The 26,724-nt window shown below is 40.0% G+C and overlaps 1 protein-coding gene across 2 annotated transcripts; it reads right to left on the reverse strand.

Annotated features, from left to right (window-relative positions):
• Positions 1 to 1,388: 1,388 nt before the first annotated feature.
• Positions 1,389 to 25,282, reverse strand: LOC134871304 (fibulin-2-like). 2 transcript variants are annotated; one of them, XM_063894026.1, is made up of 17 exons: positions 25,143 to 25,282; positions 21,524 to 22,961; positions 15,494 to 15,608; positions 14,330 to 14,459; positions 12,624 to 12,825; positions 11,774 to 11,992; positions 10,597 to 10,707; positions 9,941 to 10,042; positions 9,053 to 9,184; positions 6,584 to 6,721; positions 5,632 to 5,772; positions 5,257 to 5,385; positions 4,577 to 4,702; positions 3,988 to 4,104; positions 3,752 to 3,880; positions 3,233 to 3,356; positions 1,389 to 2,877 (listed from the first exon to the last, which is right to left on the reverse strand). In XM_063894026.1, exons 2-17 carry the CDS (start codon positions 22,857 to 22,859, stop codon positions 2,520 to 2,522), a joined length of 3,609 nt encoding a protein of 1,202 aa, XP_063750096.1. In that variant the 5' UTR covers positions 22,860 to 22,961; positions 25,143 to 25,282; the 3' UTR covers positions 1,389 to 2,519. The 2 variants fall into 2 exon arrangements, with proteins under 2 accessions (XP_063750096.1, XP_063750103.1); XM_063894033.1 differs by lacking the exon at positions 9,053 to 9,184.
• Positions 25,283 to 26,724: the final 1,442 nt, after the last annotated feature.

The following is a 26,724-nucleotide window of genomic DNA, read 5'->3' on the forward strand; positions in this document are numbered from 1 at the left end:
TGTTGCATTTAGTAAAAGCTTTCTATGTAGTTATTTATATTAGATATCGTATATCCTGCCACAGATTAGCTTACATTTACCTATGAGATCTAATAACAAATGTTGATTGACAAAAAAAAGTTAAGTGGAGAGAAAAGTGTGATACTTGCTTCTCAATTGCAGTGCAGTACAACACGTAAATACTCAAGTAAAAAATATATTACCTCAACAATTACATTTTGTCCACCACTGCCTGTATATAGGTTACATGTAATTTACCTTACTCAAAATTTGTTTGAAAATGAGATGTTAGATATTTTGAAAAAAGAATAACAAATCATATAACACCTATAATACTGCAGGCCAAATCACTTTTAGTACAGTGTCTTTGCAGCTCTATATATCTGTCTACTCTCGAGTCCTATAACTCTTACAGCCCCCTCTTCTTTTACCCAGGACATTTCAAAACTTCCTGGCAGTGTCCCTAAACCCATAATAGATGTGTGTATCTTCCCCTGTCTGGGATGCATGATTCACTATCCCTGAAACACAGCACCACCTAATCTTGAAGAGCAGATAAAGCTAATTAGAGGAAAAGAACATCAATCACATCTCCAGGGCTCGTTATGTACTGTACATACCATGAGTGGCATCTCAGTCACTGGGTGTGTTTGAAGGCTTGATTCTATCATACACACATAGTTATTATTATGAGTAAGGTCAGGAGGAACGTCTTGAAGTCGAAGAATGACGAAACTGTATTGATTGTTTCCTTGACTCATTTTGGGAGTAACCTGCTGTTATGGTTTTCACCAAGCAAGGAGTGAAGGACTAAAATTAGTCCAGAAATCCCTTCTCTTTTGTTTAAATGACCTTTGACAGTATAACTAATCTCAGAGACTACAAAACTGGCGAGCAGCTCTTTTTGGATGAGCAGCATGCATTAATACTGCTGTCACAGAGACACACGCGTGTGCGCACACACACACACACACACACACACACACACACACACACACACACACACACACACACACACACACACACACACACACACACACACACACACACACACACACACACCCTTTCCGATGATTACAGCAGGTCCTACAGGTTCACTGAACTCTGAGAAGGAGCAGATTATTTTAAGAAAAATAAATCCTCCTTACTCATTTTTTTATACAGGTTTATACCTCAAATTCATAAGCCCTTTTTAAAAAATATATCAGATTCAGTCCACCTTTCTGAATGCTTTTCAAGACTGTTCTGTTGTATAAGAAATGGAAGAAAGCCAGAAAATGAGGGTGTAGGACTGCATCCATCCTGTAGGTGGGAGTATTACTCTTTCTATGTTACTAAAGATGGAGTTTATTTGTAAAGTCCATGAGATGTCACACAAACATATATAATAAAAATATAATTATTTTATTTCAGAAATCAAAGATGATCATTGCTTTTATTGGGCGTAATAAAATGTGTGCGTGTCAAAAAGGCGTGTGTTGAAGGATGGTGCTCATGTTGAGTTCACTTGCAAGGTGTGAACAGGTATGTAAATAGGCATGTATTTACTGTGTGACATGTCCTGACAAGAGTGGATTATATACTTTAAAAACTTCACTGAGGAATATCGTTCACTATATACAGGGTATGAGAAAGAATTGGTGCATCAAACAGGTCTGTCAAGTGACAATTACAAATAATATTCTTTGTTATGAATAAATAAAATGAGCCAATACTCACCAAACCACATTGGTATTTTTTTTTATGTTTTACTAAAATACTTTGCAACTTTAGATCTAAAAAATATGAAACATCCATCCATAATGTGATTGATTACAGGAGTACAAAAATACCTCATATAGAGTAATATAAAATTATATAAGATACAATACTTTGAAGACAAAACAATAACAGCAGCACAGGGTCAAAGAAAAGACGAATGGAAAACTTTTACAAAACAATTTCTTCTGCTTTCACCACAGGGTTATCAAACTACACATCATCATCTGATAACAGGATTACATGAGCAGAAAACTGGGACCACTCTCTCAGTATGAAGAAAAGAAATGGGCTGAAGCTAGAAGCCAGTTACCACTTTTATGCTTTACTCACATCTGGTTTAGATAATCAAAACAATGTAAAATTGGGGCTATAATAAATATATTTGAATCTCAGATGTTATCTTGGATTGAGATTTGAATGGGCTTTTGGTTAAAGTCTCTTGTGTTTTGAATTGGTATTGCAAGCCATGAAATGACTTAAATGTATGCTTGCTATAACATTTCAAGTGAGGAATTAAAAAATAAAGATAATTTGATATTATAGGATTTCATTCCAGTTGCAGGAGCATAAAAAGACACTGACGCAAAGCCTCAATTTGATTATTCCACAACACTTACAGCAATGTTTACATTTAATTTCAACTGGACGCGGAATTAACTACTCAAACCAATCAAGACGAACAGTGGTATACTTTATGACATTGTTAAATACTGAAATGAAAAGGTTCATAGTGGCCACCCACAGCACACCTCTAACTGTTAGAGTAAGTTGGCTGTAATGAAGACGAAGATCTTGGCCTGGAAAGTGGTAAACGTCCCCTGTCTCCAAAGTTTCATCTCCACATTGACTGCGAAATCCCTCTGAGCCTCAACCTGTCGATTTAAGTACACAGCGCCTGTGTAGGCATTCAGCTTCCGGGTGCTGAAGTAGTTTTCTTCATTTCCCTCCGTGATGCTGACGATCACGTTGTCTCCAGAGTAGGCTGGGGAGGGTCCGATGCGGAAGATCTGAGCAGGGACGACAATGTTGGATTGGAAGCTGAGGTAATAGTAGGTGATCCTCAGAGGAGAGTTTTGACACTCCAGGTAGTTAGGACAGCTGATCCGCTCACAGCGCCTGCAAGGGAAACAGGAAAGGAAAGGCCATGTGAGGAACCTTTGGTTTATAGTTCGCTTTTCAATAATATTTCAACATGCAAAATGTATTGTCTGAAAGGAAATGTCTTTCTCAAATATCTTTGTACAAAGCAGGTTTCCTAACCAAAAGTGGAACTGATGCCATCTAATGCTGATTTACAAGTTGTCCTGATTTACCTCCAATACATTTGTTTGAGATTTTACTCCCCTCCCATGTTTTATTCTTATAGGAAACACTAAGAAATGTGATCCTTCCTAGAACCTATAAATCATAAACACCCTTCAGAATTATGTTTCATATTAAACATTGGTTTAAAACTGATTTCATCACTTACGTGTCAGATACTTTGCGATAGTTTGGTGGACAGTCGAAATAAAGGCAGCGGTACGCTCCTTGGATGTTGTAGCAGGTCTCAGCTAGAGAGCAGTTATGGGCCCCTGTGGCACACTCATCGATATCTAAAACACACAGTTAATGCACAAGGGCTGGTTTACTGCCTGGAGACAAGGAAATGCGCGTTAGTCACAGCTCAATTAAACTTTGAGGAAGAGCCTCGCTGCTGAAACATGCAAGACAAACAATAGTCCTTATGGGGGAGAAACTGCTCAAGTAAAAAATTCAAATTAGCAAGACAAGATTTTTAGGCCAATAAAGTTTTACAGCCTGTGTAATTACTGAACCACTGTAAAAGTACCAATTATATTTATCTGAGCAGAACCATTACTATACACTATATGTAGAGTTAAATAGGGGCAACGCTGCATTTAAAATGCTTTTCAAAGCAGTGCTCAAAGATTGTAATGAAGCAGCTGCAGAATATTCAGTTGGTTTTGTTTTTGAGGAGATTATTCACCTCTGCAGGAGCGTCCATTTGCAGACATGGTGTATCCATGTTCAGGACAGGCACACTGGTAACTGCCAGGAACATTCACACACTTATATGTGCACAGGTGGCCAATGCTCTGGGAGCACTCGTCGATGTCTGGAAGATACAGGAGGAAGGAAATCATGTGAAATTGATTCATTAGCTTGTCCAAACACACATTTGGTACACATGTGGTATTTGTGATGTGTGATAGTGTGCCCCACCTTCACAGGTGTTCCCATCCTCCCTGAGGTAGAAGCCCTTTCTGCAGTAGCACTGGTAGGAGCCGTAGACGTTGGCACACTCCTGACTGCATGGGCTGGCCAAACACTCATTCACATCTGGAGATTAGTGGTTAGAGCTCATTACTGTCACAATTCACTTGATCAAAGGATTTTCAATTTTTTTATCCTAACATATAAACACAATGTTGTTATTAAGCCAATTATGTTTTTACTGTTTTGGGCTTTAAGGCATGGCATGATATAGAGTGTAAAGCTAACACCCTCATTGCTTTTCAGCAATATGCTGCACAGTGGCCAGCTCAGCTATTAACCAGTCTAGGCATCTGTACACACACACACACACACACACACACACACACACACACACACACACACACACACACACACACACACACACACACACACACACACACACACACACACACACACACACACACACACACACACACAACAGGCATATTTTTCACATACAGATTCACAAAAAACCTACAACCACATGCACCAACAAGTACACATTAATACACAGGCTCTCGTACACCCTTGAAGGCAGATGTTAAAAAACACACACCTTCACAGGTCTTTCCATCGCTGGATAAGCGGAAGCCAGAGGTACATGAGCATTCATAGGAGCCTGGGGTGTTCTCGCAGGTCTGGGCACACAGGCGGCCTGGGTAGCGCCAACATTCATTTACATCTGAGGGGAAGAAGCATGTGTCGTTGTACCTCTGTAAGAGTGGGTTGAATTTGTGTCTTTGCACCCATGTGCGCAAGTGCACCCAAGCAACCGAGCATGAGAGGGTTTGTTGCACGACCGCCTATGCGTGTACATGCCTGTGTTTGTTTTGGTGCATATCAAGGAGAGTGTGAGGGGACCAGCTGCCTGCAGATAGTCTAAACACTTGAGCAGAGTCCATTATTATGAGAGTCACAACACAGTGAATCACAAACAGTGGGAGCAGCAGCAGCAGGGGCAGAGCTCTGCAGCAGGAGACGTGATCATTCCAGTGGCTACTGCAGAAGCCAGCAGCAGAGCCTGGGAAACAGCAGCAGCTCTCTCCCCGCAGAATAATAAACAGGAGCAGAGTAGGAACACAAAGAAGAGGGGTTGCTCTACAGTGATGGAATAAAGTGTTGAAGAGCAAGGTGGATGGAGGGAGAGAACAGAATGAACAGGAAACCAAGAGATAAAACTTGCAAGCAGCATTTAGTATGTGCACTTCTTCTGCACAGTGGTGATGTCCAACATACCTACACACATCCTCCTGAATGAATCATATTGATAGCCTGTCTGGCATTCACAGCGATAGGAACCGGGCAGATTGTGGCACAGCTGGCCCTCTCCACATCGATGCAGACTGCTCTCACACTCATCCAGATCTACAAGACAAACATGAATGGGGAAAAGATGGAAACATCAATAAAATGACAACAACGACATTCAGCTGCCAAATAAATACATCAATAAAAGTCATTGTGTAGTATTTATTCTACGCTGAATGAAAAATGATGCTATTCTTCTGAATGGAACATCTTTTGGTTTAATCACATATGTACTGTATGTCCTCATACCTGTAAATAATATCATCAGATACATTCTTTGTGTGTGAAAACTACAAATCATACCAATACACCTGGATCCATCAGTACTGGCATGATAGCCACGGCTACAGATTATCTTTCTCTGGCAAATGTAGGATCCCATCGTGTTGATGCAGTTAAATCCAAGGCTACATGGCTGGGCCGAATTGCTGCACTCATCAGTGTCTGTTAGAGAGACAGAGGAAGGGAGATGAAGAAGAAGAAACACAGAATAGGAGTGACGACCCAAAGGCACAAAGGCAGGGAATGAGAGACCAGGGGGCAGCTCATTAACCCCACCGTGATATCAAAGCAAAAAGACATCACACAGTCGCATTCCCTTGGATAACTTTGTTGTGTGTGTGTCTGACATTTTCTCGATTTTCTCATTTCTCAGAGCATTACTTTTACACTCCTTTCTACAGGGGCGTCGGCTGCCTCGACATGCCCCAGTTCCTGCCCCTGGGGGCTAATTCCACAGCATCAGTTTGTTCTGGAAGAGGACAGAGGATTGGCTTTTATCCACCCCTCTGCAGCCCCTTACAGCAACCTGTCTGATCTCCTGTCTGTGTGGCATTTAACCCCTCTGTCACTGCAGCCGAGCTGATTCACCTGCATGGTGTACAACCTTGTGTCTACATGGACTATGATTCAACTCTGGGGGAATTTTGTGATTGGCCTTATTCACTAACTAATGCTTTGGAACAAGATTGTGAATCTCTAAAAACAATACTGACTGTAACATAAAACAAGGTTGAATGTTGTAATTGGCTTGTTATGTAAGATTTAACCCTGATACAGTACTGACTTGTATTTCCCCCAAAAACCAGCACTTTATCAGTTTATTTTCTCTTTATTTGAACAATTAAAAACTAGAAAACAAGACCTAGAATTGAATAAAACCTCTACACATTTAGCCTTCAATCACTTTCCCAGGACTAGGAAACATTTCCGAGCAGCTATATAATCATCTCAGAAGGAAAGTGATCACTCTTACCTATACAGTCGCCCTGCGCATCCTGGTTGAAGCCCACAGGACATTGAGGTTTTGGGTTGCACCTGAACGAACCCTCGGTATTCACACATTCAAAGCTGAGCCTGCAGTTATGGCTCAGCTGCACACACTCATTGATATCTGAAGAGAGAGATGAATAAAAGAGCATATGAAGACTGAATAAATGACTTATTGCAAATCAATTACAAGTTTAATTTAATCAGTGTCAGTATAATAATGCACCTCGTGTGTTTAATTACAGTGCATTCTTCACAATACATGTATTGCCATTTTCCTCCACTGGATGGCAGTGCGGTTAAATGGCAGATTATCCAGATCACACATTTACTGCTGTTCACCTAATTTTCCCTATCAATACTCTTAAAGTGAATCCAGAGTAAAAAAAACTGTATTACCACTCTGTGAACAAATCTTTACTAATAACTGTATTAGTTTTAACTCAAAGGGCCTGAATAATGACTATTTCCGCCAGATGAATACATCTAATGATTCAAACCAGCAGAAGTCACCTGCAGTGGTCCTCTTGAGCAGTGTGCGAATAAACCTTGAAGAATGTATTCCCCAAGAGTCCTCTAACCCTGTCTACTGAGGGGTTTACCTCCTGTCAATCTGCCTTCCACATGTGCTTCAGTAGTATGAACCAAAGCTGGAGGGAAATCACAATCTCAAAGGAGAGCAAAATGAATTTTGTGTGTGTGTGTGTGTGTGTGTGTGTGTGTGTGTGCGTGCGTGCGTGCGTGCGTGCGTGCGTGAATAATGCACAATGCCTTATTTTCAAGCAGGTGAGCAGGAGTTGACCACTGTAATTGATGTAGAGAGGCCTAAAACAGCTCTGGCCAGCAGCCCTGCTAAAACAGGGTAGGTCTCTAAACAGCATATAGTGATTGAGCATCTCGCTACTGTCGTCACAAGCCTGGTGGACTCGGCAGGAGCTGAGTGAGTGTCGACACCGACAGAGACAAAGAGAGTTAGGCATTTATAAAAGCAGGGTTGTAGCAGGAAATGCCTAACGATTGTTCTGTTGGTTGGACTATAATTTGATATTGAATACATTTAAATAAATTAAAGATTTGTTATTCCCAGACCATGAATCCTAATGACTTTGGCGATCCCCTGAATATTCCTCTAGCACCACCATGAGGTTGAGATGTGCTTCTGAGTGACATTTTTCAACACTCTGTTGGACGGCTTGCCATGACATTCATCTTCCCCCCAGGATGAATTGTAATAACTTTAGGGATCCTCTGACCTTTCATTGGTTCCTTTCAGTTTTTGGCTAAACATTGGCAAAAATAAATTAGAGTCATTTCAGCATCAGCTGACGTTAGCATGCAAACAAACAGAACTAACATGGTGGATATTTTACCTGCTAAGCATCAGCAGCTCAGCATTGTAATTGTAAGCATGCTGGTGATGAAGTACAGCATCACAGAGCAGCTAGCATTGAGGAAGACTCTTGGTCTTGTTTGCCTATATTTCTTCATTATTTATCTAAATATATTTATTTAATTTAAATATAAATGCATAGATAAGTACCTGGTTTTCCAAGGATAAAACAACTGTCCATAACATAACAAGGAGACATTTATACAGATTTACGATGCATAAACCCTACTTTCTGGTCATGTCAACATTAACATGTTACTATGAACTAATGAGTTAGTATTATGCAAGTCTATTTTTTACCTAATATTGAGAACATTTAAGCAATTGTACACTATATGTGATGTGTGAATGATAATATGACATTCTGGTTTGAATGAGGAAGACACCCAAAACTAAAAAGGGTGCCATTTTTGGCTCATAATGTGTCAATGTGGTGTTAAATATTTAAACCATGAGTCAGGAAGACAGTGAATAGATGTAAGATTGCATATATATGCATATATATTGCATATATAAATACTGTTTTTGAACATTTGTTTAAGTTCACAAGGAGCTGCAGTTAGGTAAGTCTCCTTTCTTGAAAACCATCTGCAGTGGCAAAGAGCAATAAAACTCATCTTGGGGGTCCCTCTTCCTGAACACTGCGGCTGCTTTATGAAACAGTCCTCTGCACGGGCACACTTTATGGTGCGTGCATCGAGATAATGACATGTATTGGGGGGTTTACTATTGCATCATAAAGTTGGATGCCACCCACAAAGCCAGGTCAGGCTTCTCAGCTCATACTGAGAGTAAACAGGATCAACTACTATAAAAAAAAAAGCTGTTTGAATTAATACTTCTTACTATCCCCCCTGTTCTGTGTGCACAGTTGTGAAATGATATGATCACTTGACTGGACCAGTGAAACTCTCAAGGGTGGTACAAGGGATTGTGTGCCTAAACAATGTGCTTTCCTTACATTGTGAATATGCAGTAATACAAATGCTCTCCTGCTGGTGCCTATTTCAACATATTCACCATGGGCGGAAGTGAGTACATTGATGCTGATAAGGTTTGTTGTACCTTCACATATGTCGTTGTTTATCTGGTATCCCGGGGGACAGGAGATTGGTCTCTGACAGATATAACTCCCCGCAGTATTCCTGCAGCGCTCATCAAACTGGCAGGCACTTGCAGAAAAACACTCATTTATGTCTGGATGTTGTTTTAAAAAAAGAAGAAAAGACAAATGTGTCAGTGTGAAAAAAGAGAAGACATAATGGAAAGATGTTGGCTGAAAAAGTGAGAAAAGAGATGTACAAAAATACTGAGCCGTGGTCTGTGTGTAGCAGTCATCAGTTAGAGGCAGATTAAAGAGACAAGGTTGGACCTCCTCTGGGAGGAAGCTTTAGGGCAAGGCCACTTGGTAAAACATCCACACAATGAGAATTTGTGCTGAGCTACTCTGTGTCACTGCAATAGTTTGCTTCTGTCACGCAGGAGACAGACCATTGGTTGTAGCTTAACTTAAAGATGTATCCCCAGAGAGACAGTTTGGTCATATGGAGCCGATCAGCCTTGTAATAATATACAGTAGTCTACATATGGGATAGAATTTGTAAGATACATCTTGATACCACATGGATAGTTGGAATTATGACTGCAGAGTCAGATCAGGAAAAAGAGGAAAAGAAAGTCTCCGATTTATTTATATTTTTTGGTCTGCACAGTGTGATGCTAAAAGTCAAGCTGATCAGTGCTGAATCTCCTCTGCACATCTTAAGGTGCTGATTGGAGAAAAAAGCAAATCAGCCGCAGGCAGTCTTGCCAATAAACTCTCCTGAACTGGAACCAAAATCCTCTGGCTGAACAAGAGGAATGATACTATGATCGTCAAAAATCATTCATGTGCTACCCTGGTGTGTTGTGAGAAAATGTGCTCAGCATTATAACTCAGTTTTAGTTCCTTACCCTCACAGGAGCATCCATTAGCCATGAGGGAGTATCCTGGGAAACAGGAGCACTGTGGCCTTCCGCCCACTGAGGTGCAGTGTTGCTCACATGGGCCATTCCCTGAGAAATGAAAATGTATAGTAAGGTCAAATGAAATATACTGTACTACTACTCCACTCAACAGTATGCAGGGTGCAACAGAGCAGAGCTTTGTGGCTGTTGGTGGGAAAAAACATTATTTTCTGTACGGCCATTCGCTCATTTCCTTTTCCAGGTTGATCCCTGACATGTTTATATTGTATTTCCTACTTTTGGCGCACCGTGTGGTAGGCCTCCACCCTGGTGTCATGGAAACCAAACAAGACAAACTAAATGTGACCCTACACAGATTATAATATTGGGAACTCATGAGAATGATTGTTTAACGCTGAAAACAAAGCAACCTTTGATACCATCTCACCGCCTGTGTTTGACATTTGCAGCACAATTACATTTCGTGGAAAGGGCGACACAATTTGACACAATAACACGTCCATCAAAAGCGGCCTGTGCTGGCTTTTCTCTAAACGTATTCCACTGCATCAAGTTGCATGTCTTCCATTAAGACGTTAGGATGAATGAAAGTGTTGGTTGTGCTCAGTCAGCCCACCCTCATTAAGCTGTGTGTTTCTAACCTTCACAGGGGTTGAGTGGGACAGACGGCTGGGTGTGGGGCGGAAGTGTTGAAGTGGGCTCCACTGCCACTCTGTCATTCTCCTTCAGCCTGTTCTCCTCGTCCAGCGTCTCTGTAGGAACATGAATAATTGCCATCATAGGAGCAATGAATTACACTGTAATCAAGGAATCAACCTCCCAATCTACTGCAGTCTTAGTTAGAGGCTTCAAACTACACCTACATATTCATCCAACGATAAGAGGCTGCGGTTGAAAGTTGTAATAGCAGTGAAGGTGACACAGGAAAAAACTTTGCCTGCAGACAAACATTTGGTTTTATTATTGAGCCTCAACTCTGACTGTAATTTGCTGAGAGCTCTAGTATTAGTATCCTGTTGAGACAGGCTTGTGTTGGTGAAAGCCACTGTTGATTAAAGTCTAGTGCACTGCAAACAACATTACCTGAAAATCTTCCAAAACACATCTGAGTGGACCATCAGTTTGAATTCAAGATTCAAGATTCAAGAAGCTTTATTTATCCAGAGGGAAATTGAGGTGCAACAGTTCAATACAAAGAAGGAAGGAGAAATATACACTCAATATAACTAAACTACTAAATATACACTAAATATACATCAATATTACTAAATATAAACTAAGTATAGACGAAGTATAACTAAATATAAACTAAATGTATCAACAATAAGAGCAGCTTTGCAAATATGAAATAGTGAAATAGTTACAGTAACTACGTAGGTATATACAATATACAACAATACGTATAGTGCAAATGGCAGTACAGTAATAAGATAACTAATAAAACTAAGCTGAATACTAAATACTAAATAGAAAAAAATATTTGCAAATAGTGAAATATTTTTTAATTCAACAAAGAATCATTTTGACAGCAGCAGAGGTGTGATTAGCTGAGCATTGCTGTCAGTTCATGAAAAGGATGTTACTGCTTGATTAAAATAACTATGATTATGCAGTATCTGGGCCTGCAGACAGGAAGGAACTCACAGAGACCAGGAAAATAACACTGTAAATGTTTAGACAAATGGGATCTTCCTGACAGGAATGCAGACTGTAAATCATATTTAAAGAGCAAATGGCACAGAAAGTCGCTTTCCTGTACACCCATCTCACTGGAAATGTCTGCTAGCACCGTGTGATGATTGGTGGTATTGAATTTACCTGGAGCACAAGTGTAAGCGTCCTCTTGCAGCACGTATCCAGGGAAGCACTCGCAGCGGTAGGAGCCTGGTGTGTTGACACATCTGTGGTGGCAGATGTTGCCCTCATGTATCAGGCACTCATTCATGTCCTCCACTTCAACACGACCTTCCACTGCATTCTCCCCATCCCGCTCCTCACCGATGGAGAAGGCCTCTTTAGGGTACCGGTGGTCAGATACTACAGAATATGGAGAGAGGCAATGCTGTTCTCACAGGTAATAAAACTGTATGATATGCACAACCAAATCCACAACATGTAAACCATGTGTATATATAATGTTCTTTAATAAAAACGTTGTGTGAATGAAGAATGTCTTGCCGTATTTCTGATGTTTCATGTGCAGCAGTCTCTAATTCAATATGGACTGTCATGAGGTGGAAGTTAGTTTTAACCTAATAACTAACTCACTAACTGTAACCATACAAAAACATCTGAATGAAAAGAACCTAATCAGTCTTGACCACAAGGCAGATCGTCAACAAGCTTTTCAGCCTTATAGTAGCCAAACCAAATCAGTAATTCCAGTAACCTACCAACTAAATTATTGAATGCAATGCCAAACAGGAAGAAGTGCACTGGATCTCTAAGAATTACATCACAGGGGGGAAGTGAGTAAACTTTGTTCTGGAAGGTTAACAAGGCTTAACAATTTCCAGCATTGTTGGGGTATCTTACTACAATGCTTATTTATCACAATAATGATTGTCTTTGACATGCCTACAACAAAATCCCATCTGATGTGGAGCATGCAAAGCATCCACATTCTTTGGTGTGTGTATTTGGGAGTGAAAATATTTGTTTACGGTACCTTTTTCTGGTTGTGGAGTGGAATTGAGGGCGGGGCTCTCTCTGACAGGGTGCCAGCCGTCTTGATTCTCAGGGCTGCTCTTCTCCCCCTCGCAACATGTTACAAAGACGTGTCTGCAGTGGAAGCCCAGGTACTGGTGGGCCTCACAGCGATATCCCTCCCGGCGGAGCTGCAGCCCCAGAGAGCAGCAGTCACAGCACTCCTAAAGGTCACACAGTCAGGATTTACACATGTACTCATGTACAGAGAAGCTGCTGGACATTTAATGAAAATCTCTACACTTAGTGGTCCACACTGTACGCAAAGTGTGTTTTTATGCCTGCAATTTTGTGTCAGTTCACCAATTTTGTCAGGAGTTAAATATCCAGCTAGCGGATTGCATAATCGTCAGGGGAATAAAGACCTATCTAAACGTTTCCTCTACTGCCACTACCTGGCTTCTGATTTGAATTAACTTAAGTTTCTAAATATTAATTTTTTCTTTTGTTGTTTTTAGTTAAATATACTGACAACTTACAAGGGCATTTGATACAAACAATTAGTCACATTAGAATAAATAGTCATTTCAGCCTGATGTTCTTTAAGTGAAAAGAAGTTTTCCCCATGGCAAATTGTCTCACGAAAGATTCAGTAAATGGCGGTGAAAAAATGTACATTAGTTATGAAAAAAAGAGCACATACAGTAGACTAAATGTGTGTGATTTGGTTAAAAAACTGTTTAGAGATACTGTTGTTTTGGAGGAATTTCACTGTATCCTACTTTCCCAAAGTAAGAAACTAATAAATGCCTTCCTGGCTCAACTGCTGAGTGTCTTTGGGATCAGATAACATATTTATGATCCCATAGTCATCCAAGGATTGAGCGTGACTGCACACTCTTCCTAAGCATGAATTTGGGGCGACTCTCCTCTTGCTCAGAGGCTTGCACTCTCTTCCCCTCTAGCTCTCAGCAAGATCACCACTTTAGAGTGCACAGGGGCAGTGAAACATAAAACTGAAGTAACGGCCGCTGTGATGAACTGTGGTTGTAGATGGAATAATAATACTAAATCTACAGGGGTCCAAAAGGAAAGGTGGTGAAAAGCAATTTTTAACATCTGTACTGCAGACTAGAGGGGTGGATGGCCCCATGCTGCTCAAGGGCCTCTGAGTAGGTGAGTAAGTATCCTTCAACACACAGGTCAGAAGGCAAATGAGTGGCTGTTGTAATCTGAGCACACACGATGGAGTTACACAGTCACCGTGACTCGACCCACATTGACCGCCATAATAGCTTCGTGTCTACCGCTGCTACTGTTTTAACCACATCAATTATCCATCCGTACTTCCACAATTTCAACAAAAAACATCCAACATTTCCCATTGCTGAGGTCTGCTTTGAAGGTAGTAAAGTTTTAGGAATGTGGACATTTTCAGTTCAAATGACCGTAAATAATTTTGTCTAAATTAGATAAAGTAACTGAATAACGGGGAATTGGAACCACAGCAGTTTTGCTCAGAGGAGATATCTAGAATAAAGTCGCTCGCACACTTCAGAGAGACTGCAGACAACACGTTTTTAATTCTGCTGTGACTAATGCGTTCATCAATTGCTAATTTAGAAGGTATTAGGCTTAATTTGAAATTCACTATGTCCTTAAGTTCGACTTTGGACCCAGTGAACTCAGTTTGCCCTTTGCCGGGAGTATCTTGTCATCGATGCTTGCCTTGTAAGAATCGATTCCACATTTATCGCTGGCATCCTCTTGGCACATATTTCCTGCTCTGGCTGCAATAATTCCCGCCGAACACCGACTTTCTCCCAGGGAACCTCGGCAGCACTGTTGTTGGGCAGTCCTGGCAGAGAAAAGCATAAAGACGAAAGGACAAGTTTTTGAACTGCAACTTCTGCAATGAGAGACATGGCTGTTTGTTGCATGATTGCTTCTACAGAGCTGAGCTCAAGTTTTTTTGCATTTTAGAGTCAAAGCTCTGAGGGCCAGTTGGTGTTTCAAAAATAAATTATTTTAAATGTGATTGATCAAGCAACAAAAACCTCCCATAATATAAAGTATGAACATTTCTTTGGCATAATGTCTTTTGCACATTCTAATTATGTCCGTTTACTAATCAATGTTCAAGTTCAAGTTGCTCACAAGTGAGAGTGCTATCAACTATCAAGACAATTTAAAGTGGCCATAGAAAGCATCCATCTGGTATTTTAAATTGTTCTCTGATGTCTACAAAGAAGGTATATAACTTTAGTTGATCCAAAAAACTTCCAGATGCGGTTTTACAGAACCCTTTGCAGCCCTATGATTTGGTCCTAGAATGATACAAGCTGGCCGTGCAGAGGCTCCACCAACATGTTATTAATAACACACAGCGACGTATTGTTACCGATATCACATATTATTTAGCCCACTTAAACGGAGCATGAGTTTAATTTCTAACTATTTTCCTAATTTTAGGAACATAGATAATATAAACTATATTTTATCATTTAAAGCCATAGGCCTACTTTTGCGGTTATTTTGGTCAAAGTAACGCAAAAGTAGTGTAACACATTACATATCAGAGACAGTAATGATGTAATGTAACTTATTACTTTAAAAAGACAATAATAAGTAATATGTACTGTATTATATTTTGGAAGTAACTTGCCCATTACTGGTGATATGCATATTCATGATTTGCACGTGAAGGAGGAAACAATGGTGTTTGAGGTTCATGGTATGTCAGTTCAATGTACCGAACTCTCCTTATTCAACTATGCCAAGGTAAACACAGTTTTCCATTCCATGGCACCTTTAAAATAATTAACAGTGTGTTGTATTTAATTATAAGTCTTAAGCTAAATGAAGCGAGCAGGCATTTAATAAAGGCCTTACCAGCAGATGGAGTGCCTATCTCTTCTGGGTCGCTCCATGTTGTTGCAGTGACCATTAGCTGAAGCCCATTTCTCTCCTGTCTCGCAGCAGGTCTTCACCAGCTCCTTGGCAGACACTATAATGAAAAAAAAAAAAAACAGTTCCAGCTTTATCCCACTCTGTGCAGGCAGTGTTTCAGAGGAATTACTTCAAATGATGCTTACAATGTGTATTCAGCTGGAAGAGTATGGTTAACCCATTTACCATCATAGATTGTCATCAGGGAGTAGCAGTAAAATTTGGTTACAGGACATTTGTGTAATTGAATTTCATCTTTGGTGGAACACTTGTCTGGTTTTGGAGACTACACGCTGAAAAATATGTGTTTTTCTTTTCAGACTTACTTTAATTGGCAGGGAGAAACATGTAACCCAAAACTCCATAAAAAAGTAAAAAAATAAAATTCTTCTTTTATGTTACATCCTGGCTAATCAGAGCTGGAGCAGAGTGAAAGACTAACACAGCAGCACTTCATTTCCAAACTAGGTCAGGAAAAATACAGAGCAAAAACACATTATCCGGTTTACAGGGGAAAGAAATGTATGTGTTGCTCCAATAACAGGGCAGCGCATTCCAGCTTTGATTTGTGGCTCCTGTATATCTGCAGAAGACACAACTCATGACTGATATGCATGTTTTCTCAGTCAATCACACCATAAAGGACATAAATATTAGTTCAAACGTTTCTTTTTCCATTTAGCCTTTTTACTTTGCTTAGGTCATTTAATCACATCCTTTTAGAACTAGACTTGACCCGGCTAAATTTAATGAAGGATACTTAGTGGCATTTTTATCATGTTTTATGTGAGGAAAGGGGCACCCATTGGATTGAGGATGTCATTATCATGTTGGATGTCTATACAATAAAAAACAATAACAGTAACAAAGAAAACAGACCATAACCGTCTTCTAAATCCATCTTAGCGCATGTACACAGACACAGAAGTGCTTTGAGCTAAAAAAAAAACAAAAACTAAAATGTACACAATTATCTCAGTTTAAATTTTCTGATTATCTCTTAACACAGTGAACAGCAAAGGCTGATGGGAAAGGCATGATGATGGCACTATATGAAGTGTGTGTACCTAATTTAATGCCAATGCATCTAGTTTTTATCAAGATAATTCACTAAAACCAAAAATATGAACCTACAGTATTGGTGGAAACAGAAAAAGTTCCATATAATCCATCACATATCGGTTGAGATATTTTAGTCTGGACGTGGTGGACCAAATGACAGACAGACACTGACAGACCGACATCACTAGCCAAACCGATGTGATGATGTGAACAACTTCCCAAAGTTTTAATTGGTCCCTCACAGCATGGTCTGTTCCAACTTCAGCCTTAAATGAGAGTGCAGGTCACGCAGAGGAGAGACCAAGAAAACTCTTCTTGCAATTCCTAATTTATAAAACTCTGCAAAGACATCTGAGAGTGCCTAAGGTCATTCTAAAATTTCAACTTCCACCTGCACCTTTTTAAATGCTTCTTCTTGATTTACCTATACAAGGCCAAGGCAACTACTCAGAAAAGAACAAGTGACTGCTGCAGAGTGCATAATTTAAAGGTTGGAAAGAGGAAAATCAGAAACTTGAAAGGCAAAAGGACTCTACATATCAAGAGTATCTGTGTCAGCCGTGCAATTAAACAAATCCCTTTGAACATGAGTGAATGTATATTAAAAGACAGAGAACATAATCATTCTTCCTCCTTCTTTTTCCTCCTTTTTCATTTTCTCCAGGTGGAATCAGTTCACCAGCCCTGAACATTACACAATGTTGCTCAATGTGTCTATTGAGAATGTGGGTTGGGAGTTAAAAAACGGTAATGTTTTTCGCACTGTTTACAAAGGATTTAGTGAATGAAATGAGTTTGGAGGGAGATTGTGTTCCACCAAAATAACTACTAAGGAAGAACACAATGATAGACTACTCTGGCCGAGCTATATCTGACTCTAAGTCTAACCAGGTCTCTTCCTGTCTCTTTCACAGACCTTCTAATTAAGACTTTATCGCAACTTGTTCCATTCAGCCCTACAATAATTAGCCAAGTTGATTTATTTTACTTGCACAATGGAAGTCCAAAATACACACTTGAAAGGTGTTTTGCGGGGGGGCTCTCTGTCCCAGGTCTGTCATTATATATTTCCATTAGACTTGCATTAACACCAGATGCTTTGCTCTTGTCCAAATCCAAAAGTGGTGACATCACACCCTTTGAAAATATGAAGCTAGAATAACAACCGAAAAGGGCAACTCTCAACATGTCTGGAGGTGTCATAAAGAGGTGCACTGCCACTAATCAAGGCTTCTGTGTCTTTTCCTTTGTGAACTTCGCTGTGATTTATAATACAGGTGGGCTGCAGAGAACTGACCCACAATGTGAATAACAGCACATACCAAAGGTCCATGACATTCAAACTTATGTGGTTGAACATGTTAGGTGATTGATGCTGAAACTCGAAAGTATGTCTGTGTTTGTTAGAGGTGTGTCTACAGGCCCGTGCTTAGCTTGGGAGGGAGTGACACAATGTTCTTCTCACCTTCTTGCAGAGATATCGTGACTTTTGTAACACATAATCACTTTCCAAGAACAGCTGGATGTGACATAAGAGAGAGGTCTCTCTTGCTGTAGCCATGACTTCATTTTCAAAGTTCAGGTTTCAATTATTGACAATTTGTGTCTTAATCTGCCAGAGCCAACATTCCTTTGATCTATGTTTTTATAGTTTTAATTCTGTTGAAAGATAGTTGATACAGGCCTTAAGGGCTTGTCTCAGTATTTAATAGTTTCATGCAGTAACTTCTAATCCATTTATACTTCCGTGTGGTTAGATAACCTGAGTGGAACACTACATTTTGTTGACGGACTAATTACTGAAGGTGTAATCAATTACTGCAATATAAGGCTTGATTTAACTAAGGAGGCCACAAATGTCTTTGACACACCCAAACATTAATAATGGTTTGTTTTGCAACTTTCCTGCTAGGCAACATCAGCATTTGAGATTCTTTTTGCAGATAAGTCCATTAAATGTCTTAAACATGTATTTAACTGCACTTTGACCTAATAATCTCCACACTCCTGTAATGTCAACCTGTTTCTCATTCCCTTGCAATGCCTTATTTATTCCAATGTGTGTTCACCAACCGGATCAAGGTAAATTCTCTCATTTTCTTGCCAGAGGAAATCCTTCAAAATCTAGATTTTGAATCGGATGGGTGAAAATAACTTGAGCAACAATAAGACCTCATTGGCTGGCTATATAAAGCCAGTAACAGGAACTATTAGATATAGCTTTATCAATGGAGCATGAATATGTGTGTAAGAGTTTTAATGTATTTAGTATTTGGAGGAGAAATCATGAGTGACTGCTTGTTTTGTAAGTCTGAAAACATCTGTACACAGCTGCATTTTGCTTTTATGTTGTTGTTATTGTTAGGCTTAAAAAGACAGATCTGTTATTGTGCTGTAATTCAACATCAATCACTCTCTACTTTTTTTTCTGCATTTGGAGCAGATGTTTTATTATTTATAAGCATGGGTGACATGTGGGTGAGGCGGTTTTTCGATAAGGACATGCTGCGGATGGGAGAAACGCCAGAATTCCTGGAAGTGACCTGGAAGGCACCCTAGATTAACCAGAAGGAGCTATCTTCTTAGAACTGGTCTTCACAGTAGTGGTACAGTAGGGGTGAACTCTCACACTGCACTGGAATTCACCCTCATTTTTCAAAAATTACACACACATCTGCTCAGCCCACTCCCATATACAGCATGTTGTGACATAAAAACAAGCCCTTTTTTTCTCAATTATTCCACCACATCTTAGATAATTTATGCGGTAGTTTCATCAATCTAGCCATGTCTTACATTCAAGTTAGGTTCAATGTTATGGTTGGTGCTTGGGAAGTAAAAGGGAAGTTACTGAGGAGAGAATGTCTGGAGGTGTGCTTCGGATGAGGTGATTACTGGGAAGATTGGGAAACCAGCAGCCTCACGGGAGACGGGTAATCACACCGGCTCATGAGGGAGCAGTGAGTAGCGTCTGGCAATCAAGCCACAACAGTGGTCTCATTCATCACATGGGTATTATACCGCTCACAGGTACAACCCCCAAGAAATCCTATACCAGGTCCAGCCCAGCATCAGAAAGCCTGAACAGCCCCATCCCCCTTCTGAGCACACACTCTGTGTCTGGTTGGAAAGAGAGGGGGTAAACGAGCAGGAGTTATTGACTGAAAGAAAAAAAACTTTTACCTTGGGTTGGGTCCCAAAGTGAAGGTGGACCATTTATGTTTAAAGAAAAATGGTTGTGTTCTTGTTATGTATGCTCCTCTCAAAAATAATCTCCTGCTAATGGCATTGATAACAGGACTTAGTCGAGGCCCTTATCAGCTGAGTTTTTCCTGTCTGGGTTTTAACATGTCACCGCTCTGGAAATCTTCCCTCAGTCCAATGAACTTCAACAGTCAGCCTGCACAGTGTCATTCCATCCTACAAACTGAGCAGACAGACCAGGTAATTAAAGCTCCTTAATTCAGGAGGAAGACATGTCCTACTTTGACTTTCAACTCCATGCTCTAGCTATATTTATACGCTATAATTTACAGTTGTAAATCTAAACTTCATACTTATTTACTTATGGACCTTCTGGAAAAGGCATTACACACACAGTTCCCAAACTTGACCTGAGTCTGTAGCCCTCCTTAACATAATTTGTCATGACAAAAACCAACAGACAGACAATTTCTAACCTATATTTTACAACATAATGCCAGTAAATGAACTTGACAGGAACCTCTGGAGTTACCCCCCACAGAAACACACCGCACATGCATTCAGCCTCAACTATACATACCTATGGAGGCCAGGTGCTGAAAGGAAAGAAAAGTCCTGACAGGTCTCAACAAAAATCATAGTGTTGTAAAGAAGGTTAACTACACACCTCCAGATTGCATTTTTGCTGGACCAACCACTAATAATAAGAACAAGTTGTCAGGATCCTTCCTTTGAATTGGTCTCTACAGTGGTTATATGAATGAAATGACAAAGCTTATAAATTTCACTCCTTAATAATTTAGATAGCTAGTGAGACTACAATTAGGCCATAAAGAATGGGGAATTATGATGTAATTAGATTTCCCTTGGCAGGAGGTGTATTAATCATAACATTTATAAAGCTGTGTTAAATCTCATTCATTAAAGATGAGATTAAGATTAAAGGATTTGAAATCTATTATATCTATGTAACCTAACATATTTTTTCTGGAATAAGATACTTTTTCTCATATTCTCCAATGAAGTGTATCACATCTTCTTGACATCCTCGTAATCACTTCATTATCTGCTTTCCCTCCTGGTGCCTGCCGTCGACGGGCCTATATGCCCCGAAGGATGCTGATCTGTTTGAGAACATGAGGATAATCTCATGAAGGATACAGGCAGGAGTCACAACCCCGACGCTGAGCTATCATCAGAGTGAGAGAGAGAAATGCAATTTCAGCTACTCTTAAAGGATTTATCAGATATATTAGAAACAAGATCATGTAAATATGGCACCATGTTTAGTATTATTCACCACTGAAACCCCTAAGGAAATAAATACAGCACTTGTTTAATTTGAAGTTGTGCAATGAAAATGAGCCTAAGCTTAGTATAAGTTATTTTCCTATTAGAATAGATAGGTAAATGCTATCCGGGAAAACAGACTTTCCATTGTTTTTCCTGGACCACCGCCAGCTTGAAAAGACTGATTATGAATTGTTCTTCAAAAGACAGGATGTGCGAGAAGGTAAAAGGAAGATGTTTCATGAAATAGTATCAACCTAACTATTCCATTACTAGGCTATAATTCAACACACTGTGATGTAGTTTAATGTATGGGTTAAAGCATTTTATGATTCAGATTTCTTTTCAATTCAACCACCTGTAATCACGTAATTGAACAGAGAGGTAGAAAAGTGTTGATTATAAATTCTCACATACCTTCAGTGTCTCCCTCTAGGCCCTGAGGCTGGTAGTTGAGGAGGGTTTGGGGTTGTCTTTGGGGCTGCTCTCCATCCTCCCTCATCCTGACTGGCGCTATGCTGGTGGGACTGAACTGTACTGTGGGATATGAGGCCTGCTCATCTTTGCCGAGTAGCTGTCCATCCTCCATTGACACTTTTTCTTGTTCCTTATGAACTGCAGGATGGAACTCGGCATTACTTCCCATGTGACTAGCTTGATTATGTTTGTGATGCCTGGCCCCATTGTTTGCACGTGCGGTGTGTGTTGTGTCCTCCACTCCGTTTCTACCACTGTTATGTCTACTGTTCCTTTCACCAATTTCCTGCTGCGTCCTGCGGTTCTCTGTCACTCTCTGTGTGCTGGTGGTTGTAAGTAAAGTAGAAGTTTCTCTCTGAGCCCCTGTAGTGGTTGGATCCGAGTTTTGTGTGACCTCAGCCTCACTTCTCCTCTCTGAGTCAGAGCTTTTTTGTGTCTCCCTCAGCTCATGTCTCTCGTCATCATGCGAGCTGAATGAAGTGGAGCTTGACTCTGGTAAATCTGGGGATGTTGTAGTAGATTCCGGTGGTTGGGCCAGGTCTTGGATGGTGGAAGAAGTCGACTCTGCCAATACGGAGTCATAATCCCCTGTGCCAAAACTGGGTGGGTCCTGTTTATACAGTGGTAAAGTATTTCCCAATGCCAGGTTGGAAAATGGTTCTACAGGACTTGTTTGTCTGTTGTCATGGTGGCTGCCTATGTCTCTCAAAGGGCTGTTGTTCTCAGTAGTTGTAACCCGCATGGGCTTATTAGAACTATGAGGGTCACAATCGGGGATAGGCGAACACATTAACCTTCCCCCATCATTCGGACAGTGGCAGACCTGGCACCGCTCCAACTGAAACGAGTGCCCCGCTTCGTAGTTCTTCTTGCCATGGGTGCAGCCAATTTGACTACATTGAGGACATCCATCTGCAGGTTGTAAAACATCAATGCAGTTTTGGGGGATTTCAGGGCACGGAATAAAATGACACTCTATCTTCCCTCCTCCGGCAGGACAGGAGCATTCAGTACTTCCGAAATCCACAAAGTAAGATTCCCCTTCTGGGACTTTCCCCCTCCGGAAGCCTGCTTGGATGCAGTCATAGTGTTGGTAACCCTCACAGGTACATCCCTTTTGTTTACAGGTGGGACAGCAGGCACCGTTCTCTAAAACCGTTTCGATGCAGCCCTGGATATCCTGACAGTCCACGCCTGTGCAGTCTTTCTGGCTTAGACAGATGTCCATGCACAGAATCATATAACATAAAAACGATGATGCCCTCTGAATGTTCATTTTGCCTTTAAAAAGTTGAGTATTTAAAGTCAGTTCTTCAAAGTAAGCTTCTCTTCAGGCTAGATTTTATTCCAGATGATGAATCATTTTATGTCCTTAAGCCTGTGAAAGTGAACAGCGGTTAATGATATATTTGCAGTACAAATATGTCTGGTGTTGATAACAATCAGTGTGTTATTTCTTTTGGTTTATTTTCACAGTTATTATCAAAATCACATGTGTTAACTTAATAACCTGTCTGTTATAATTTGGCCACCCGCCAAAGGTACATTTTTCCACGCTTGGGCACTACAGGGGTGTAAAGCTGTGGTTTATATTTGATTGCACATGGAAATTTGGCCAAATGTAAGAATAACTGACGGAAATATGTCCAAAAATAAACATAATAGATTTTGCCAGATTTGAAAAAACAATACTGAAATAACAAAACCTCCCTTCTATGACAATAATAAAGGTTGCAATACAAACTTTTGTGCAGAGAACTGTTTATCCAAGTTATCTTTTTGCAGCATGTGTTAGTGTATTCTCATGAAATATTTAGCAAATACTATACGGTCATTTGAGTCCATTGTTCATTTGTTCCTATAATAGCTGGTGGAACACAAACAGTTTCAGCAAACTGTGCTCTTGCAGGGATAACACACCCCTGATAAACTAGCAAAATAACAACATAATTCTTGTAGCAAAATATTCAATATTGTAAGAATAATATAATAATAAAGTATTGAAATGAATGGATTTAATGAAGCTCTTCTTTGTGCGTCGTACTGTGCAGAGTGGCAGCACAAAGTCAGAATGTGGCAGGCCTGATCCAGTGAGTAGGTGATGTGACTTCAAATCAGCACTCACATTCAGAACCAGGTGTTTTCTATTTCACTTGTCCTGTTTTTCTTTGTTGCTTTCTTTTGTGTGCAATTGCAAGAGACCTATGTGATATTTCATGCCTTAAAATGTGGTCCAAAATCAGCGATTATCTCAGAATTCTTCTGCATGACAAACTTGTCTAAAGACATTTTCTCCTGACGTGTTTCTTACTAATTTCAGTGGAGCTCTTTCCACAGACTATTTTTTGATCACATTCTTCCCGAACTGCATGTCCTTGGAAAAGGTTCCCACTAAAAGAGGAGCAGCTACACAGGATAAACCATGTTTACAGTTTGTTCAATAGAAACAGTCTGTGGTATTGGAAGAATGGAGCTCTTTTTGCAACATACAGTATCTGCATGTGATTAGGTCAAGCCTGATGCCTTTTGACCATTCAAATGTAATGCAGGAACCTGATTATTTCGAGTGCATCTACCTGACTATGCACCAATATTTTGGAAACTGATTCCAGTCTTTGGGCTGAGTAAAACATGCAATGCATCAATATTAACACATCTAGAGTCATTTAACAGGATTTGGAGGATCAAAGTATACATAACATCTGCAGCTCTGTTTTATTTCATAAAGCAAGCAAAGATGCAAAACAACACACAAGTGCACGGTCGCTCTGTTTCGAGAATCAATTATGTCTTTGTGTGCTGCTGGTATAAAATCATTTTACCAGATCTTGAAGTCTTTAACAGGCACATGGCCCACTGCCTGGTTGTGTTTGTCTACAACATTCATAGAGAGAGAAAGGTAGAAATGTAGCAAAAAACAGCCACTGGGTGATAATGAACTATGTAGACTGAGAATGAAACATCTGGTTGTGACTTTAAAGACCTCAGGGCTGTGTTCTGTAAATGAAAAGTAATCTGTTTGAGTGTTTGCTCAGCTATCAGCTCAGGGTATGTCCTATAAAGGATTTTAAACAGTGACTGTGAGCATAGCCATCCCTGTAGCCAAAATGTAACCTTTATCCTTTTTGCTAGCTGTGTGCACACGCACATAGGCACGTGCAAACTTACTTACTTATTCCTGAACCTGAACACTAAAACGTAATTTCTTAAACAGAGTGGTAATGAATTAAAGTATAACTCCATTTTCATTTGGAGAGTATAGCAGCATTTAGGGTGTTCAACAAGAGTCAAGTCTTTGAAGTCGTATAGCGTCACTGTAAATAGAGCATATACCCTGGAAAAATAAAGCGATTTAAAGCGTTTATTTAATCCGTCGGGATAGGATTTTAGCAGGAACATCAGATTCAGCCTACAAAAAATTAACTGTTTAAAACACGATTAAAAACTATGACAGTATTGATCACCGAACGTATGATCTAAATATCCGTCCCTGTATGTCAGTCATTATATCAACCGTGCAATTGCGTACGTTTCTAGCCATAAAAATCACGTTGCCTACCTTGCGTCTCTGACCTTGCTGCGCTGCTGTGCTCCTGAAGGAAACTTGTGCGTAAAGTTTTTTTCCCTGGCTCCAGTTTGGGAGGCTGGGAGCGCCCTCGCTCCCCTCTTTTAGGGGGGCGGGACAAGCTTGTATAGGATATGTATGTTGTAAATTGTGTGTTTTCTTTATATTAATATTAGTTTCCCCTCTGTGGGACGAATAAAGGGATTCTGATTCTGAGAATATGATTCAACTTTCGAAATGCTTTCTGTTCCCTTTTCTGCATTTAAATCACCCAAAGTACAAGAAATGACTCAAGTAGAGACTTCAGTGGGAAATGTGTTGTCCACCTAAATAATTGTGATGATCTAAACAGTTTATTAGGACACTGTGTATATGAATGATCATACACAATACAAAACAATGCGTCTGGTTTTATAATCTTGAAAGAAAAAAAAAATCCTAGAATAAATATTTTTTATAGCTGGTATTTGAACATTTGCTGCACAGCTTTTCATTAGCTGCTAAATGATTGGCTTATTTGCTGTTTTCAAGCCACAAGATAAATTAAGCTCATACAATAATCATTAGACAGTACATGATGTCCGTGATCTTTGTCAACAGAGCTTATTAGTTTAATTTTATTACAGCTGCAATTACTGGAATTTGACATACTGCATGGTACAAAGGTCTGTCCCAAACAGACAGTCAGTATCTCCGCTTTTGTCTTGGTCTGATCTTCAGCATCATTGAGTCCCTATAGTGAGAATAAATATAGACAAAAGCTGCCTCATGAATAGACTGATCAGACAGGCACACAGGCACTGGGGCCATTGATCATTTCGTTGTAGGGGTCTCCCTTGACTAATCAATGACAGAGATGAGTCAGTGGCCCCATTATTAGTTTTCTCTTTTCATTATAATCAAATGCATGCCCAACTGCACCAGTCACATACTAGGAAGACCCCCCAGATTCTCATGAACGTCTTTCCTGATTAAATGAAATGTTAATTTTGTACATAATTCAGATTAAAAATGACTCTCCATTTTGCATATTTGTGAGAAGGGTATGGATCAAACCAACATGAATAACAACTTAGTAAGACCTTGATGACAGTACAGCTTTCCTTCAAGCACATCTACAGCTATGGATGTGACCTGCATAATAACAACTGTATTGATTTTTTTCTGGTTCAATTTGAAATGTTATCTCAGTCTAACCTTTGCCTTTATGTCAAGCTGTTTTACACAGGAGGCACACATGTGTGACGCAGGTACACTGAACCCAAGTTCAACTCGTGACTGACCCACTCATATGGTCATTAGTTACCTGGACACATGAGCTTAGTGGCCCCAGGAAAGTGCCCTGCTGTGTAGCCTAAAACGCAACCAAGCTGCAAACATAATCTGCCTACCCACAGAATGATAGGCAAGTACCAAAGGATATCAAATTTGACTATCTTTCACAGATGTGTTACAAATGTCAAGGATTACATAACACAAAATAGACAAGGTCACTTGCAGTAACATGTCTGATGCAATTTACTGTACTATTTTTTGTCAAAAATAGCACTTCAGAATTTAAATCCCTGGTGCCATT

The sequence above is a fragment of the Eleginops maclovinus genome, chromosome 1, assembly GCF_036324505.1.
Source record: "Eleginops maclovinus isolate JMC-PN-2008 ecotype Puerto Natales chromosome 1, JC_Emac_rtc_rv5, whole genome shotgun sequence".
Taxonomy (NCBI): domain Eukaryota; kingdom Metazoa; phylum Chordata; class Actinopteri; order Perciformes; family Eleginopidae; genus Eleginops; species Eleginops maclovinus.

Coding starts and splice junctions, on each gene's coding strand:
- LOC134871304 (XM_063894026.1), bottom strand. CDS start 22,859: ATGAACATTCAGAGGGCATCATCGTTTTTATGTTATATGATTCTGTGC. Junction 14,460..15,493: donor GATAGGCACTCCATCTGCTG/GTAAGGCCTTTA, acceptor TTTCTCTGCCAG/GACTGCCCAACAACAGTGCT. Junction 12,826..14,329: donor GTGGAATCGATTCTTACAAG/GCAAGCATCGAT, acceptor TGTGACCTTTAG/GAGTGCTGTGACTGCTGCTC.